This window comes from Volvox carteri (assembly GCF_000143455.1).
Source record: "Volvox carteri f. nagariensis unplaced genomic scaffold VOLCAscaffold_11, whole genome shotgun sequence".
Taxonomy (NCBI): Eukaryota; Viridiplantae; Chlorophyta; class Chlorophyceae; order Chlamydomonadales; family Volvocaceae; genus Volvox; species Volvox carteri.
This window is the reverse complement of record NW_003307554.1, coordinates 859,599-874,959: the sequence shown is the minus strand read 5'-3', so window position 1 is coordinate 874,959 and position 15,361 is coordinate 859,599. Positions and strand designations below refer to the sequence as shown.

The window sequence follows — 15,361 nt, the reverse complement described above, 5'->3', positions numbered from 1 at the left end:
CGGACTCCACTGTTGCCTCGTGCCTCGATGCCTATTTGCCCATCTACATCTTCTCCACCAGTAGGAAATCAATCGAGAAGCCTCTAAAGCTGTCTCGCGTTGATTCGTTTCCTACTGTGCCGGACCTTACCGATGAACCGACGTGAGTGCTGAAAACGCGCCTACGTCCAAGCGCTTAACCTATTCAGGCCTTACATGGATTTGCCTGAACTGCGCTCTGAATGCTCTGTATTAGCCAAATCAAAGTAATTCGCCTGCTTATCCCCTTCCGTTTTCTCTTCTATACACAGGTGCGACTCTCCGCAATTTCACGGCAGCAGCCTGCCGACATACTGTCCCACAGGGGACGACAGCTTTAACAGTCTTCCAATAAACATCTGCAGCCACGTGCAGCAGCAATTTTCCTCGCCGTACGACGTAGTGGGTAAAGGCCTGCCGTACACCCAGTTCGGCAATGAAGTTCTGCCATCCGCTTGCAGCTGCGCCGACGCCGGCATTGGTGCGATACCCCTTGTTGACACCAAGGCGTCATTGGCCCCTGGCCGCGCTCATCCCCGTCGCCATCCTAGCGATGTACGGCTTTCCCGTCCAGGATCCATGGGAAGTTCCTTGGCGGACGACTGTTCCTCGTACTCCGCATTTTCGTCTTCTATTGCTGTTAGCGGCAGCGAGGATGGAAAGGTTCTGGAAGTTCCCAGCCGCAGCCTCCTGGAATCGGCCCTCATGACTCTCTGGGAGGACAGAGCGGACCGGGGCCTCTTTCGGTGAGTCCATATCCTTGACTGCTGTGCCGTGCCGGAGTTTGATTTCTGTCTAAGAATCATATTGATGGCTTTTGAATTGAATTGAATTGGCTACAACCGTATCGATGGCTTATACCCTTATGCAATACTGCATGAGGCATATAGGTTTACCAGAGGTTAGATGACTGATGGAGCAATTAGCACACAAAGTGGTTTCAGAAAGAAGATTGGCAAGCCATGGTCAGAAAGCAGGTACCAACTGGAGGCTTATGATGCTCTCCTCGTGCTGTATGTCCTTGTCGTCCTGAAACCGAAGGCCGGTCTCTGCCATCGGCCGGTAGCCGGTAGTGTATGAAGGTCCAGCAGTTAAAAACAGTTAATGAACAGAGTTGCCGATCCTTCTCACGCGTTTCTCCAGCTGTGCTTTTATATGCTCCCTGTTAACAGCTAAGCGCTCCCCCCCGTTCCCTTCCCCTCTCTGCCGGTTTCTCCCCCGCCCCGCCCCGCCCCGCCCTGCTGCTGCGGACCGCAGCTACGATGTCACGCTGTGTCCTACACGCGTGTTGCCGGGCTCGCGAGGCTTCATCGCACAGCTCAACGAGGGCCGGGCCACAAAGAAACGCCCCACTGAGGTCACGTTGGACCGAGTTTTGCAGCCTTTCGACTCCGCTAAGTTCAATTTTAAGAAAGCTGCCATGGCGGAGGCGCTCGTCGGGTTCTTTCCCGACGATGCTGGCAGTGGCGGCGGCGCTGGTGGCGGCAATGGCGGCCGCAGCTTGCTGCCATCCGTGGCGCCGCTGGGCGCCGCCGCAGTGGCCGCGGGCGGCAGTCCGAACCTGGTCCTCATCAACGTGTCGCCTATCGATTATGGCCACGTGCTGCTGGTGCCGCGGGTTCTGGACAATCTGCCGCAGGCGCTAAGCTGCGGGACGGTGCTCCTGGCGCTGCAATTCGCTGGGGAGCTGGGGAACTCGCACTTCCGAGTGGGCTACAACTCCCTGGGTGCCTACGCGACCATTAACCACTTGCATTTCCAGTCGTACTTCTTGGCCAAGACCATGCCATGCGAGGCGGCTGCAACGGTGCCGCTGCCCGGAGTGTTGGCGGTGCCGCCGGTAACTGGCGGCGGCGGCGGCGGCTCCACGGCGGCGCTTTTGCCGCTATTACGGAAGCGACACTTCGATGATGACGCGGTCAGCGGCGTGCTAGCCGGTGCTGCTGTACGCGTGTCGCGCCTCGTGGATTACCCCGTCAATGCGTTTGTTATCGAGGCCTTAACCTCCTTGGAGACGAGTTTATACGACTGTGGTTGTGGGTCCCCCAGTTCTGCTACGGCCGCGGTGGCGGCAGTGGTGGGTCTCGCAGCGGAGCGGCTACAGGCGGCCAACCAGCCGTTTAACCTGCTCATCTCAGACGCTGGTCGCCGGGTTTTTCTGTTTCCTCAGTGCTTTGCGGAGCGCCAGGCGGCGGGCCTTATCCCGCCGGAGCTTCTCGAAACGGGCGTGAATCCAGCCGCGTTTGAGATTGCTGGACATCTGGTCCTGAAGCGCACGCAGGACTACACGGAGGCGACGGAGGACTTGGCAATGCAGCTGCTGGCGCAGGCGTCGTTATCGGAGGAAAGGTTCATGAGCTTGGCACGTCTGTGCTTTGGCGGTGCTGCTGGCGCAGACATCTGTGGCGCCGCCTTACAGTGAAGATTGATCATTTCTAGTATTACTGCAGCTGCGTTTTTTGTTCCTTTATCGTTGTGCGCATTCGCTTGGCAGGTTGCTTGTGCAGGTTGGCATTCGAGGGGGAGGAGAGGAGCTGTCTTGGTGTTTTTTTGTTCCACATTGGACAACCTGTTTTTAGTGTGTGTGAGTTTTAGTGTGGGGGTTTTGCTTTGATTATATCATGGCGATGTTGACGACGGCACTGTTGACGTGGAGCGAGACAGGGTGTGCGTTTATTAAGAAATGGTGCCGGGGTTGGTAACCAGACAACTGGAGTGCGGTATGTATGCTTTCACTTTTTTTCAGGGGGTGCATGTGTATAAGAATGCATGGCATGGGGGTTGCATGCATTGGATCTGCACTATCTACTCGCGCTGCTGTTTGCAACCGCGTTAGCGAGAGGTGTACTGTCTCTGCGTGGTGGTGCAAGTAAATGCTATTTTAACAGACAGCCCTAAGGACGGTGGTGAGAAGGCGAGGAGGTAGGATCTTGGCACGCATTCGTTGCTCTCGAGGTAAAGGCTGTCAGAATTTTTTGGAGCTTTGAGCCATACGACGAGAGAACGCTTTACGGCTTGCATGATATTAAGGAGTGCGACGCGTTGCGGTGCTAGCGGGTTTGGATGTCTAATCGTTTCTGACATGATCGACGGCCGGGCGATGTACGGAGAGAGATTTTCCAGTGATGTGGCCGTGGTCGTAGTTGAATATGGCGGCCAAATATTTTTACCTTCCTGCACCAGATGTGGACCACCTCGATGTTTTGTTGTGAGGTCCAACGGTGCCTTAGAAGCGCGGTGCGAGGGAAGAAAGCGAGCTGTACGACTAGGAAAGGAAGATACGGGGCATTTGAGAGATGGGGGAGATAAAGAGAGAGAGATGGAGAGCTACTTAAAGGCAATAATTGGGATCGTTTGAACACGTTTTGAGTGGTGCGTTGCATGTCTGGGCATAGTGGGGCTTGCTCGTCTGTCCGGAGAGAACAATCAGATGCTTCTGCTGTTTTTTGACTTCGTTGCATTTTTTCTTCTTCCTTCTTGAGCGTGGCTTTGTTGCGCTCTTAAGGGTCCGCCTGGGTGTGTGCGGAATCATGCTGAGGACCGCTGGCAGGTCTACCGGGCTGGCGGCTGCAGTTGTTGCGCCTCTAGGACCTCTTGGGACATGCACGGAGCGGAGCTGATGTGTGTGTGTGTGTGTGTGTGTGTGTGTGTGTGTGAGAGTGAGAGTGAGAGTGAGAGTGTGTTACCAGGCAGAGAGGGTCCATGTGAGGCGCTGTATGGCTGAGCTGCGATGTGCGCGTGTGTGCTTGAAAGTAAATGCTTGCGCCGGTTGGGGCCGGCAGTCCTTGTGACATTGACTAAGTCACGTCGCACGTTGTCGTCCAAATATGATGATGATTCGGGGGAGGGGTTCAATCTCCCTTTCCGTGCTAATCGTTGCGCACTTGCCGGCAGCAGTCGAGGCACTGCTTCTATGTGTTTCGAGTCGTCCGTGTGAGTTCTGATGCCCCGGCAGATTGTGTGGCGGAACGATGTTTGCCACAAAACCCCCCATGTGCCGTGGATTTGGATGAGGAGCGGTGCGCGTCTGATGTACGACTCGGTGTCTTTTTTGCCAAGTACCTGTGTCCTTATGGTTGCTATCGTGTTGCCTGTCGCCGTGCGCTTGGTAACTCGTCATTGGGCCAGGGCACGGCTGTAATTTACCCCTGGACAGCTGTAGACACAACTCCTGTGCCAGTGTTGGATCTGGATGTGGGAGAGGCTGCATGCGTAGTGGACCTTTTCTTCTCTTCTCAGTTGTCATTTGGGAAGGCGTCGGTTGGACATCGTTAGACTGCTGTGGCGGACAGGTTTTCTTTTAGCTGGTCTTACGACTCCTGTGTACAATACTGTTTAGTACGACGATGGGCGCTGATGGGCGCAAGTCTCTTTGGTAGATGTGGGTGTGTGTGTTTTACATGGTCGTGGGGTTGCGTACCCCGTACCTGCGAACCGCCCAATACGAGCCGAGGGCTCAAGGGCTGCCAGATCGCCTGTAAGCACCTTCCTACCTCGCACTTCAGACAAAGCAAGTGATAAAGGATGCCCAGATACGTTCCAGCATCTTCGCCAGACGTTCAGGTTCCCACTTCATGGCGTTCTTCATATACTCAAAGCGTGGGAAATCCATATCAGATCTAGTTTCGCCGTACACCGGACAGTCCAGCAAAATGTGCTTCTCATCTTCAATATGGCTATCAGTGCAGCAGCAGGGGCATACATCCCGACGGCATCTTTCAAACGCCTTCTGGAAGTCAATTTATACAACGATTAACGGCCGCTGTCCAAGTTGACTGTGCCTAGCAGTAAGGTACTGCTTGACAAACAGATGATAAGCAGTATCTAACCCTCTTCTGAAACCCGCTTGGCCTCGGTGCACTGATGAAAGCATACCCCCCATGCGAACGAGCCTATCCAGGAGGATAAGCGCGTAACATTTCGCCTAGGCGCCCCCTACTGCTATGCCCCGGTAGTTACTCGGCATGCTGGGGTCCCCATCCTTGTGAATTGGGTTGAGGACGGTAGTCGTGACCTCTCGTGGGAAGTCCCCAGTCGCCCTGATGTGTTCCAGAAGAACGTGCAGCACCGAAACAAGCTGATTCACCTCCCGCCGTCGCCTGCCCCTGCCGCTACCCAACGCAGAGCCTTCCTCTCCTCTAGGCATGCACGCATAGCGGTAACATTCCAGCGGTACTGCTTCCAAGAATGGCGCCTTACTATTAGGCAGCCGGTCAACAACGTATGCCACTCCTCCAGCGTGAAGGGGCGGTGTAGGATTCTGTTGCCTGCGCAGTCCTGCCCAAAACCGAGTGGGATGTCCGCCACTCCCGTCCCTCTAGGCGTTGCCCAAAGTTAATGAAGTTCAAAAAAAAACATCAGGCACCGTCTCCCCCATACCCGATTGATGTGGCTCGTTGTCGCGTCCATGGCTGCTTCCAACGGTCCGCTGTCCATCGATCTGCTGAAACATGGAACATGAAGGTATCAACACCCTAGGGCCCGTGCGGCGGCCCGCCTGCTACTTGTTTGGTTTCTTGTAATTGTACATCAAAGACCGCTGCTGGGACACTTATCCAGGGCGACGTAGAAAGGTGCCGACCCTTCCTCGCTCGGCAGGCAGGTCGGGTGGCATGATTCCTTTTGGGTCGGGTAGTGGGCAGGGCAACTGGGGCGCCATTGCCAGGGTGCAAAGTTATGTGCCACGTGATCGCTTTACGAAGGGGCGGGACTGTGCATGCAGCTAGGAAGCACGGTAGCTGACAAGGGCGACCACCCTCATTCCTAATTGTGATGCCTATATCTTTGCGTCTTATAAGCTTTCCCCCTACCATGTATGCATATGCTGCACCCTAGCTGTGCTAGACGGATCAGTGCTCCAGTGTAACATACCGCATGAATATTCCGGTTAAAGCCACATCAACATACTTTTCGCTCGATGTTGACCCTATCGTGGTTGTTGTTGCAGAACAGCAAATTAAGAAGAGGAAAAACAGGCTGGCTGGCTTGCTTACGTCGGAAGAGCTGGTAGGGCAAGGAAAACAGAAGTAACGACCATTGCCCAGCTATCCTAAAAGCTGCAGCTGCATTAGCTTACTGCACCATAAGTGTGCATCGATGAGATGAGTGGATGTGTCTATGGGAAGGCGCACGGGGCTCGATCGGACCTTACAATTTCCCCTGCCCTGCTGGACCAGGCTTAGGCAGCACATTCACAACCTGGAGAAAGGAAGGAACCTACTACAACCACATACAGCTCCGGCTATAATTGGGGGAACACACATACATACGAGTGAGTACGGAATCTACAATTTAGTGAAGCGCTCGCCGCACGCGACCCCAGCAGGTGAAGACCTACAGGACCTTCAAAACTATTGCGACACCGTCACCCACGTAGTGAAGTCACGATACAAGCATTCTACGTGTTCTTAAATACTCAATATGAGGACTTGTTGCCCCTTGCTCGTAGGTAGGTTCCCAATATCTGTATACCAGGTGCAAGGCATGCAAGGCCTTCCAGCTTCACACATACAGCCGCTGGGGAGGGACGTCGTCCGCATAACCCACATATTAGTGCCATACGATCTCGATCGCGACGACAAGAAAAACAAGTATTATCGATTCGCCATTTCGAATAGTATATAATATCACGATACAGCAGCAGCAGCAGCATACAACAGGGCTTGCTCCGCCGACTCCCGCCAAGCCACCTGACCGCGCACACGCTATCATGTCCTCCAACCGAGGTTAACGATTAGTGTGTCGGTGGTGACTTAGGGTTTGCAGCACGCCCCCTCGCTCGCTCAATTACCACTTGCTCACGCCGGGAATTAATCCCGTATTTGTCCATCAGCTTATTTATGTTATCACCCTTACGTCGGTAAAATTTTGGGTCGTCTGTAAATATGTAGACCATCTATCTGAGTTTTAGATAGTTGGCATATAGACCCTAGTACTGTCGATAGTAAAAGGTACTATATGAGTGGCAGCAGTGAAAAACCTACTGGTGTACGCACAAGCGCGTGCATGCACTATTAGTTTCTCTTACTGCAAGGGGACATAGGAAGTATGCATCGGCCACGAGACCGAGACATAGCCGTATGAAACACACGCCCATGGCGACACGAAGCCCTAACACCCTTAATGCGGGTGCTACGGCATTAAGATGCCCACGTACAATTATAATACTTTTCATAACATATACATTATAATTTATAATTTTTATTTATTATTATTATCTTTATAATATTTTTATTGTATACAAACAATTCGACTCGTCCCGGCTCGCAAGATTGGCATAAGTAATCAGCTAATCAAACGACAACATAACCAGTACATATCTAGTCCCTGGTCGCGTAGATGTTGCACACCAGGCCGCCGCCGGCGGCGGCGGTGGCAGCCTTGTCATCACCCCCATTGGGCACCACAGCGGCGGGCGTGTCACCCTCGGGGTGCAACTTGTTGTAATACTTGAAGCCGAGGAACTTTGGGGTGCCCACCTCGCCCACATGAACCCGCGAAAAGCCCTTGTCCCGCAGCAGCTGGGCAATTCGCTCCACGCGGTCGCCAATCACGTGCGTTTCTATGGCCGCCTGGCGTGTCATGGCCCAATCGTCGTCGGAAATGCCGCACACGACGTCCCACTCAGCCTGATTGCATACAGACATATAAACAAGGTGCAGACAGACAGCAGCTATGAGATAATGTGTTATTATTGGATGGGATGCTGTTATTACTGGACTTCGATGCAGCAGGTATTATTTGCGTCTGTCTGTATATATGTATGTACGTCGGCACAGGCACACGCTGCTGTAACGTGGAAACATGCATTCATGCATGCACAGAAGCTCGTGTGCATGAATGCATGAACGCAGAATAGAGGGATCCTTTTGCATTTATAATTTCGGTCTGCTGTGCGAGGCGACACACATCCAACAACCGCCACTAGCAGCAAGATGGATACAAGCTGAATTCAAGGATTGCTCCATGCATTCGACAGCAGCGCTCCCCGGCAGAGCTGTGCTGTCACACGTCTGCAAAATGGCCTACAGATGACAGGGTCGTCATTTGTAATAGATAGGACCGAGAAATAGATCGTATATAGGGGCATCATGGTAGTATAGAATGGTCTATGGATCGTGTCGTGGTACAATAGATAGGCCTGAAAATATATTATCTATAGACACTCCTCAATTTTACAGACTGCGTTACAGATTCGACGGCAACAAGCAGCTGGATCATTTAATTCTGCTGATGAGGATGAGTACGGCGGCAGCAGCTAATTAGTAAACGTGTATGTGTGTGTTTGGTTACAGTGGGCTCCAGACTCACACAAGAGTAGAGCCAGCGGGCCGTGCATATTACTGCACCTGAGACCAACAGGGCAAACAAGACTCCCACACAGACCAGACAACGCAAGTCATCTAGATTTCGTAGTTGGTTTTAATGTCTGTCAGCGGTCGTTGGTGACGTATGTAATTTCTTAATGATATTATTGGACGGGCGATTTTACGAATGTATGGATTAGCACATATATATGTCCCCCAACCATGTAACACACACACATATATATGTCGCCATGTTGAGCAACGACGACACTATTTGGTTCATTTTGCTGAAATACATGTGCTTGCAAGCCATCTAATGCATCTAAACGTACGTGTGCGTATGCGACCCTCCTTACCCCGTACCCGTTGTATCCGTACTACTCGTACGGATACAATCGGTACTAGGTAGAGGCACGTACGTACCTTTTCAACATCGATCTTCAATAGGTCGATGCGCTTCAGCCCGAGCTCTTGGCGTACGGAAGAGAAAGTCCGGAGCTCAGCCTCGACTACCTCCTTCCGCAGGCTGTCGCCTACCCGTTGACGGAGCTCCTCAAGACGGGCCCTATGTACGGAGAAATGACGAAGCGATCCATGGCATGGCCGTACGTAACCAATACGAAGCCGCGCGATAGATATTACCGAGCGAGTATCTCCATGAATTATGTACGATTATCAGTTGCTTGTACGCACGGCTACGCACACGCGCACTTTACCTTCACAGAATGAGGAAAAGAAATACGCGCGTTCTTTAAGCGCATGCGAACGTGTGCGCAATGGACGGAGTGCGCAGAAACAATTCAGCAGTGTGCCCGCGTGCGCTTAAATAAATACGTTTGCCAGCTGCTCTCCTGCTTGAAACTCCACATCATTTTGGTCGTTACATCAGGAGGAACACACCGTATGACGCTACGTAGCCAGACAGACACTTACGGGTCGTTCGATCCCTCGAACTGCAGCAGCTTCTGCGCGATGGCGTCGCGATCCGATGGATCCCAGTCGTACGCCGATGACAGCAGGGAATACTGCACGAATGGATCCACCGTACATGTACATATGCAATTAAGCAAGAGCTTAAAATAAATCTTTGGTGCGTGCGTGCATACTGCTGTGGCACATGCGCTGTATCAACCTAACAAATAGATGATAGTTATTGCCAGTGCCCACTACTGCTGCTGCCCGGCCTGGCCACGCGTGAGTCGCTGCTGTAAATCCAATAAGATTCGATTTTAAACCTTACTCGGACTTGCTTGTATGACTTGGCTAATCTGCGAGGTTTGCTTCATGCTCTCATACATACATACATACAGACAGACAGACATACATAATATAATACATATATGCACACGTGCGCATGTACCGACGCTGCAGACAGCCAGCATGCTGCTGACTGATTGGCTGGCTGACGAGTCAAACTAAGCCGAGGTGTATTGCATGCGTGTGTGGTGGTAGGTGGCCGGCTGGCGGATCGGATATGTGAAAAGAACTCATGGATGCGCGCATGTATAAGCCCACGCCAGCCTATAGCCAAGAATCGAAACTTAGTTGCCAGTAATTGATCTGGGTCACAAACTGATGATAACAACGAGGACGGGGAGAATGACCTCGACAAGCAAGCAAGGGATTGGGGCGTGTTGGAATATGATCGACACTCAGACACAAGTGTGAAATGGGAGAACAGTCGTAGGACCCGGGGGGTTTCAGCACTTTGCTAATATTGTTAACAGGGCAGTCGACAGTTGATTGGTCTCAACTTGCATGCCTGCATGCATGCGATGACGTGATTCTTTGCAGCAACAGGATGCATGGACCCAAACTAAATACAATTATACATCTGGTGGGCAGTAGCAGCAAGTGCGCGCACGACGGGTAGACGGAGATACGCAGTTTGCTCTTAAGCAGCTCTTTAGTTTGTGCAGTTGGCTGGTGGGTTCGCTTTCAAGGTTGTACGGCTTGGATACGGAGTTGAATTGGCCTAGCTATCTGGCTTGCTTAACAAGCACGGCACTGTTGTACCTAAGATAGGTTCAGAAATTGCGGCAGCGTCGTTGTACGTCGATTTACGTGCACCTCGTACGCAGCCCCCCCGCGCCCCCCGGGCAAGCAGGTATCACTGTTACCACCTTACGGCTATGCAGGCCCAGGCAATCATGCGACACGTTACCTCATAAGCAAGCCTACCTCGGGGAAGAAATCGAAAGCGATTTTCCCGACCTTGTCCGGGGCCGTTAAGCCCAGCGTGAAGACCTTGTACTCCGTATCTTTGCCCTTGTACAGCTCCATATTAGCTTGACATATGTGCGCAAGGATTGGCACGGGCTCAAAAGCATAGATGGAGATGTTTCCCTTGTTCTTGAGGATCGCGTATACCGCAAATGCACCTGTTGGAGCAGGAAATTTCGTCGCCGCTTAGCGTCCTATTGCTTGAACCTTATCGAAGGACATACAGGCCCCAAAGCTATCACCATATTTGCATGCAATCCGCATAGGCAACACAAATTTCTCACCAATGTTCCCACCGATGTCAACTACCACGTCTCCAGGCGATATGGATATGCCGAACTGCGTGTAGTCTGCCTCTTCAAATATCTGCTTGTATAGAAATGATGCCTCAGCTGGTTCCAAGCATTTGAATGCTGGCACTTCGTCGGAAAGCGAAATTGTCTTGACGGCGTAAGACTTGCCCCCAACGGTAACATCTGCCGTTGCGTCACTAATGCTCGGCATTCTTAGAGAGGAATACAACCTGTTTGCAGACACCTCAGACAATCCGTGGCCAAGGATGGTTGACAAAATTTGTTTGTGCTGCTGGCACCTGCCGCGCAACAGTTTTGCAGGAGGCCTGCACACGGAGCCCTTCCTATACAACAATGAAGATCTGGATGGCAAGCAGGACATATGAAATGAATGTATTGCGTAGCCGCACTCAGGAGCGTCACGGCATCCCTTCATCCCGCCGTATTTTCAGGCCCATTACAGCCAGTTTGCATGTGCCGTAGCATGTAACCAATCCAAATTGAAGCGCCGTAAGTCAGCATTTTACCTCAAGGCTTATAATAAGCTGGCGTAGTGAAATTCGCATGTGCCAGATTTGCAGGTCAGTTTGATGCATTCGTGTACTCGGGTTAGAGGGCCGCTTTGCTGGGGCGCGGCTTGTTAGCGCACTGTAAAGTTCTTGGCGGGCCAACAAGGTCTTTGTTGTAAGACTTCACAAGCGGCGTTTTATCAGTTACCACCCCGAAACCACTTAGGGCATTTACTTAACGAAACTGCAAACTGTTTACACTTATTGATTACTATTCTGATAAGAAAATGCGACGGGACAATGGCATTCAACTAATTCCAGGGCTTTGGGCCATTCAGATTCTTCCGTTGTCCACGACGCCGTCGGCCGGCGAGCGGTCAGAAGGAGTGGAGGTAAACTTTTTAGTACCGGCCGCAAGATTAAATCAAGTATTGCAGAAATTTTTTCGCCCCTAAAATTATTGGAGAGGGAGTGATTATTACATTGGACCCCGTTCGGGTCGACCCGCGCAACGCCTTATTCGAAAATCGGCCAGGCCGTAACAACTTCACTGGACATGAATCCTCAGCTAGTACGCTCAGACATACAAGATTGGGCTCGGATGAGAACCCTCAGAAATCCTCATTGTTTCCGGTAGTTGACAAACGACAAGACAGTTGACAAACGACAGACAGACAAGTCGGGTGTCGGCTTCCTCGAAGCCGGAAAAAGGGCGGGCCCCCCTTGCATCCGTACAGGCCGGTAGCTAGCGCGGCATGTGTGACAATTGATGGGTAGTGTCAACGCGGTGGGAGATGTGCTTTGTTGCAGCAGTGCTGATGGTGTGGGAGCTAAGCTTGCACCGGTGGAATCGTCAGCACCGCCTGCGGGCTCCACGCGAATCGCATCATCCCGGGTGCATGCCGCATGGACAGTGCGGCAGACCGCAAGTCGGAATGCCCGTGCGGGCAAATGGTAACGCAAGCTGGGTGAAGTTCGGTTCTGTCTGTGATGTTTATCCCCGAAGCGCCAGCGGCCTCAGCAATCCGCCCCACGGCCGCGAGCTTCATTGCGGCACACCGCAAGTCTCCGGAGGCCTCGAGCATTGGCTAAAGTAAATGTACAAACGAGCAGCTTGTGTATTTCATAGAGAAATGTAAGCAAATTTGTCGGCCTGCTGGTGGCAAATCGGAATGCCCGTGCGGGCAAAAGGTAACACAAGCTGGGTGTTCAAGTTATCATACGCTGTCATCTCAGAATTCCATTATGAGATACACGGCACCTTTTGAGATGAAATTTAGCCCGAGAGGCGTTAATGTGACTTTGGCCTCAGTCAATTGAGGCAGCCAAAGTTGTTTGTGCTCATTTGTGCTCATACGATTTTTGTTGGCTACAGGCGAGATACCTTGCGATAGAGGATGCTATATAGTACCAATATCGCATTTCAGCCGGGCGAGATATTATGTTTGGTCCGTTACACACACACGGCCACACGCACACACGGACATGGGCAATCCTACAGGTCGGGGCCCCCCTGGGCGCTTCGCGCTGGGGCCCCGCCCAAAAATGGTGGTTGTCAGCAGAGGTCGGCAAACCGGTTTCTACGGCTGCGGGAGGGCATAATTTTGGTAAGTAAGTCTACAGAAAATTCAAAGTTCAAGTCCAGCGCGCAGCCGCAATAGAGGCTGCAAATCACGTCTTCTGGTCAAATTTTGGTCATTATGGACCCTCAACCGGGGCCTTCAGCCGAATTTCGGCTGCGGGTACTGTGGTACGCAAAATCAGTTAAGACGGGCCAAAAGGTCGGAAATGACCACGCAACCAATGCGGTTGAGGGCAGTTCCGTGGTATCGCCCTGAAGACCCTCCCGAACTGATGTCCGCAAGGCACACCACCTCCCACACACGACTACGAATGGTGGGTGGCAGAATGCCCAACCACAAATTGGCCCGGGGAATGAGGTCCTAAAGTACCAGTTTGTCCTGCATCATCAGCATCACGAAAATCCATTGCGATGTTGCAATGCAGAAGTGATGCTGCCGATCCCCACGAACCATACACACACCCAACGGGCACATCACAGCAAGGGGTCCCCTCCCCGGCGCTGCACCCTATGAAAGGGAAAGGCAGGGAAATCCGTCAATCGCAAGCCTCCAAAGGGCTTCCTTATCCTCACTATCCCAACGAAGGCGCCACATGCACGACAGTGTCCGTCGGAAATCCATCATGGTATTGGCCACATTCTCTGGTGAGAACATGACATCGACAGCGCCCGAAGTAAAATCCTCATGTTTCACATCAAGGCTCCGCAAGGACAGGGCCTTCAACAGCGTCATCGCAAATTTAACGGTAAATCGAGATAATTTCACCACACTTGTCCGAATCTCCAACCCAAGCTTTAAGCACTTTTTCAGGCCTCTTCCGGCGGCAGTGTTTTTCTTTTCAATTTTGCCGGTGAATTTTCCAGTCCGAACGGAGGAATAGGTTTTTAGTCGCGGGAATAAAAGTATTCCGAATCTGTAAGGCGCTGGGGGGGGCTCCGCCCCCCCCAGACCCCCCCCGATGAGTTACAGTTTACTTCGTGCAAACGCCGTGGGGAATGCCGCAACACGCGCACACCACAATCTCTCAAACACTGATCGAATAGAGTTCGTTCACCATCGTTTGTCTTGCATCACGTTGAAAGATAACACTACACGACTTTCCGGGTTGCAAAAGTAATGCTGCATAATGCTGCATTGCGCCCACATTCCCTACGACCTCTATACCGTCTTCATTAACATCGCTAATAGCTTCAGTGATTTTTTATATCTGATTTAATGACCTAACACGCTTTGGGAGCTTCGGGTCCGAATGTTTTGCAGCGTTTGGTCCGGTCAGAAACAGTCCGATTCCTCGTTGACTTTCGGGCGTGAGCTTCCTAACAGTATCCATGGCATTAAAGTACTATGATATGGTTCACATGTATGTCTCCTGTGAGATTCTAGCGGCTTTTGGCTGGAGGAATGAACTTGCACGGTCGGAACATTAATTATTCTTAACTTTCAGGACCACGTAAATTTTTTTATTCCGAATTCGGAATATATTCCGCAAAAAAATAACGCCGGACCGGCGGTGGCACAACGTGGTTCCCCACGTCATGCCCACGCAATGAAGTTTTAGCGCAACACAGCTGAGAGAAAATCTCGTTGAGGCACGCTTAGAGGAAATCTCCACCTAGTGTGTCGTAAGCTTTGTAGAAGTCAAAGAAGGCCGCAACACATGTTCAATGTGCCCTGCAGGAAGGGAGCACGGGCAGAAATTGTAGGAGTAGGACAGTGTCCACGATTTGCCGGCCCGGAAGGAAAATGCTGTCTGTTACACAGCGGAAGAAGCCGCTGCTTGAGGACACGTGATAGCGCGTGATACTCCTTGCCAAGCAGTGTAATTGGTCGACAGTTATCCGGCACGGTATGATCATCCACTTTGAAGAAAGATGAAATGATGCCGTCCAGGAAGCCTTCTGGCACCCTATATATCACAGTGCCCAAGGACGGTGGAAACGGCCGCCAGCAAGGGAGCACTATTGATCCGCAAGGGAGCACTATCTCAACCGGTACCCTGTCAGGACCTGCCCCCAGTGGCGGAGCTCGGCCGGTGCCGCCGCGATCTGCACTTCCTCAACCGTGGCGGCCTTTGCCCCGACCGTCGCCACGCTTTTACGTGATCGGGTCCGGCCTCTCGCGTACAGCACATGGAGGGCACAGACCTGGGCATCTGGGTCGATCAGGGGCTGCGCTCCTGTTTTTTTGCCAGTAATCCGCCATAATATTTAGGAAGCTGCTGTAAATTGCTACACAATGTACCGTTAGGTCCTCGTAAGGTGGTATTTCTGCAGGTTATGGCGAGTAGCCGGAGCTGGTTGGCTGGGGCCAGGCTGGGGTGTTCCGCCGTACGTATCACGGCAGATGCGTCGTGCGATGCAGGCCTCATCTCGGTGCACCGCATCCACCTGTGCAGATCAAGCGAGAACTGTGCATGGAAGAGCCAAAGC

General features: G+C 52.1%; 2 protein-coding genes across 2 annotated transcripts; one reads left to right on the top strand and one right to left on the bottom strand.

Moving 5' to 3' along the window:
- Positions 1-597: 597 nt before the first annotated feature.
- Positions 598-2,440, top strand: VOLCADRAFT_58668 (uncharacterized protein; the record flags this gene model as incomplete). The annotated part of the gene is made up of 4 exons (XM_002948773.1): positions 598-764; positions 1,276-1,842; positions 1,942-2,051; positions 2,109-2,440. The coding sequence occupies 4 exons, from the start codon at positions 598-600 to the stop codon at positions 2,438-2,440; spliced, it is 1,176 nt and encodes a 391-aa protein (XP_002948819.1).
- Positions 2,441-6,152: 3,712 nt separating this feature from the next.
- VOLCADRAFT_104025 (uncharacterized protein) lies at positions 6,153-11,222 on the bottom strand (the record flags this gene model as incomplete). Its single annotated transcript, XM_002948652.1, has 5 exons — positions 6,153-7,646; positions 8,748-8,889; positions 9,258-9,349; positions 10,506-10,705; positions 10,832-11,222. 5 exons carry the CDS (start codon positions 11,220-11,222, stop codon positions 7,338-7,340), a joined length of 1,134 nt encoding a protein of 377 aa, XP_002948698.1. The 3' UTR covers positions 6,153-7,337.
- Between the last annotated feature and the right edge of the window lie 4,139 nt (positions 11,223-15,361).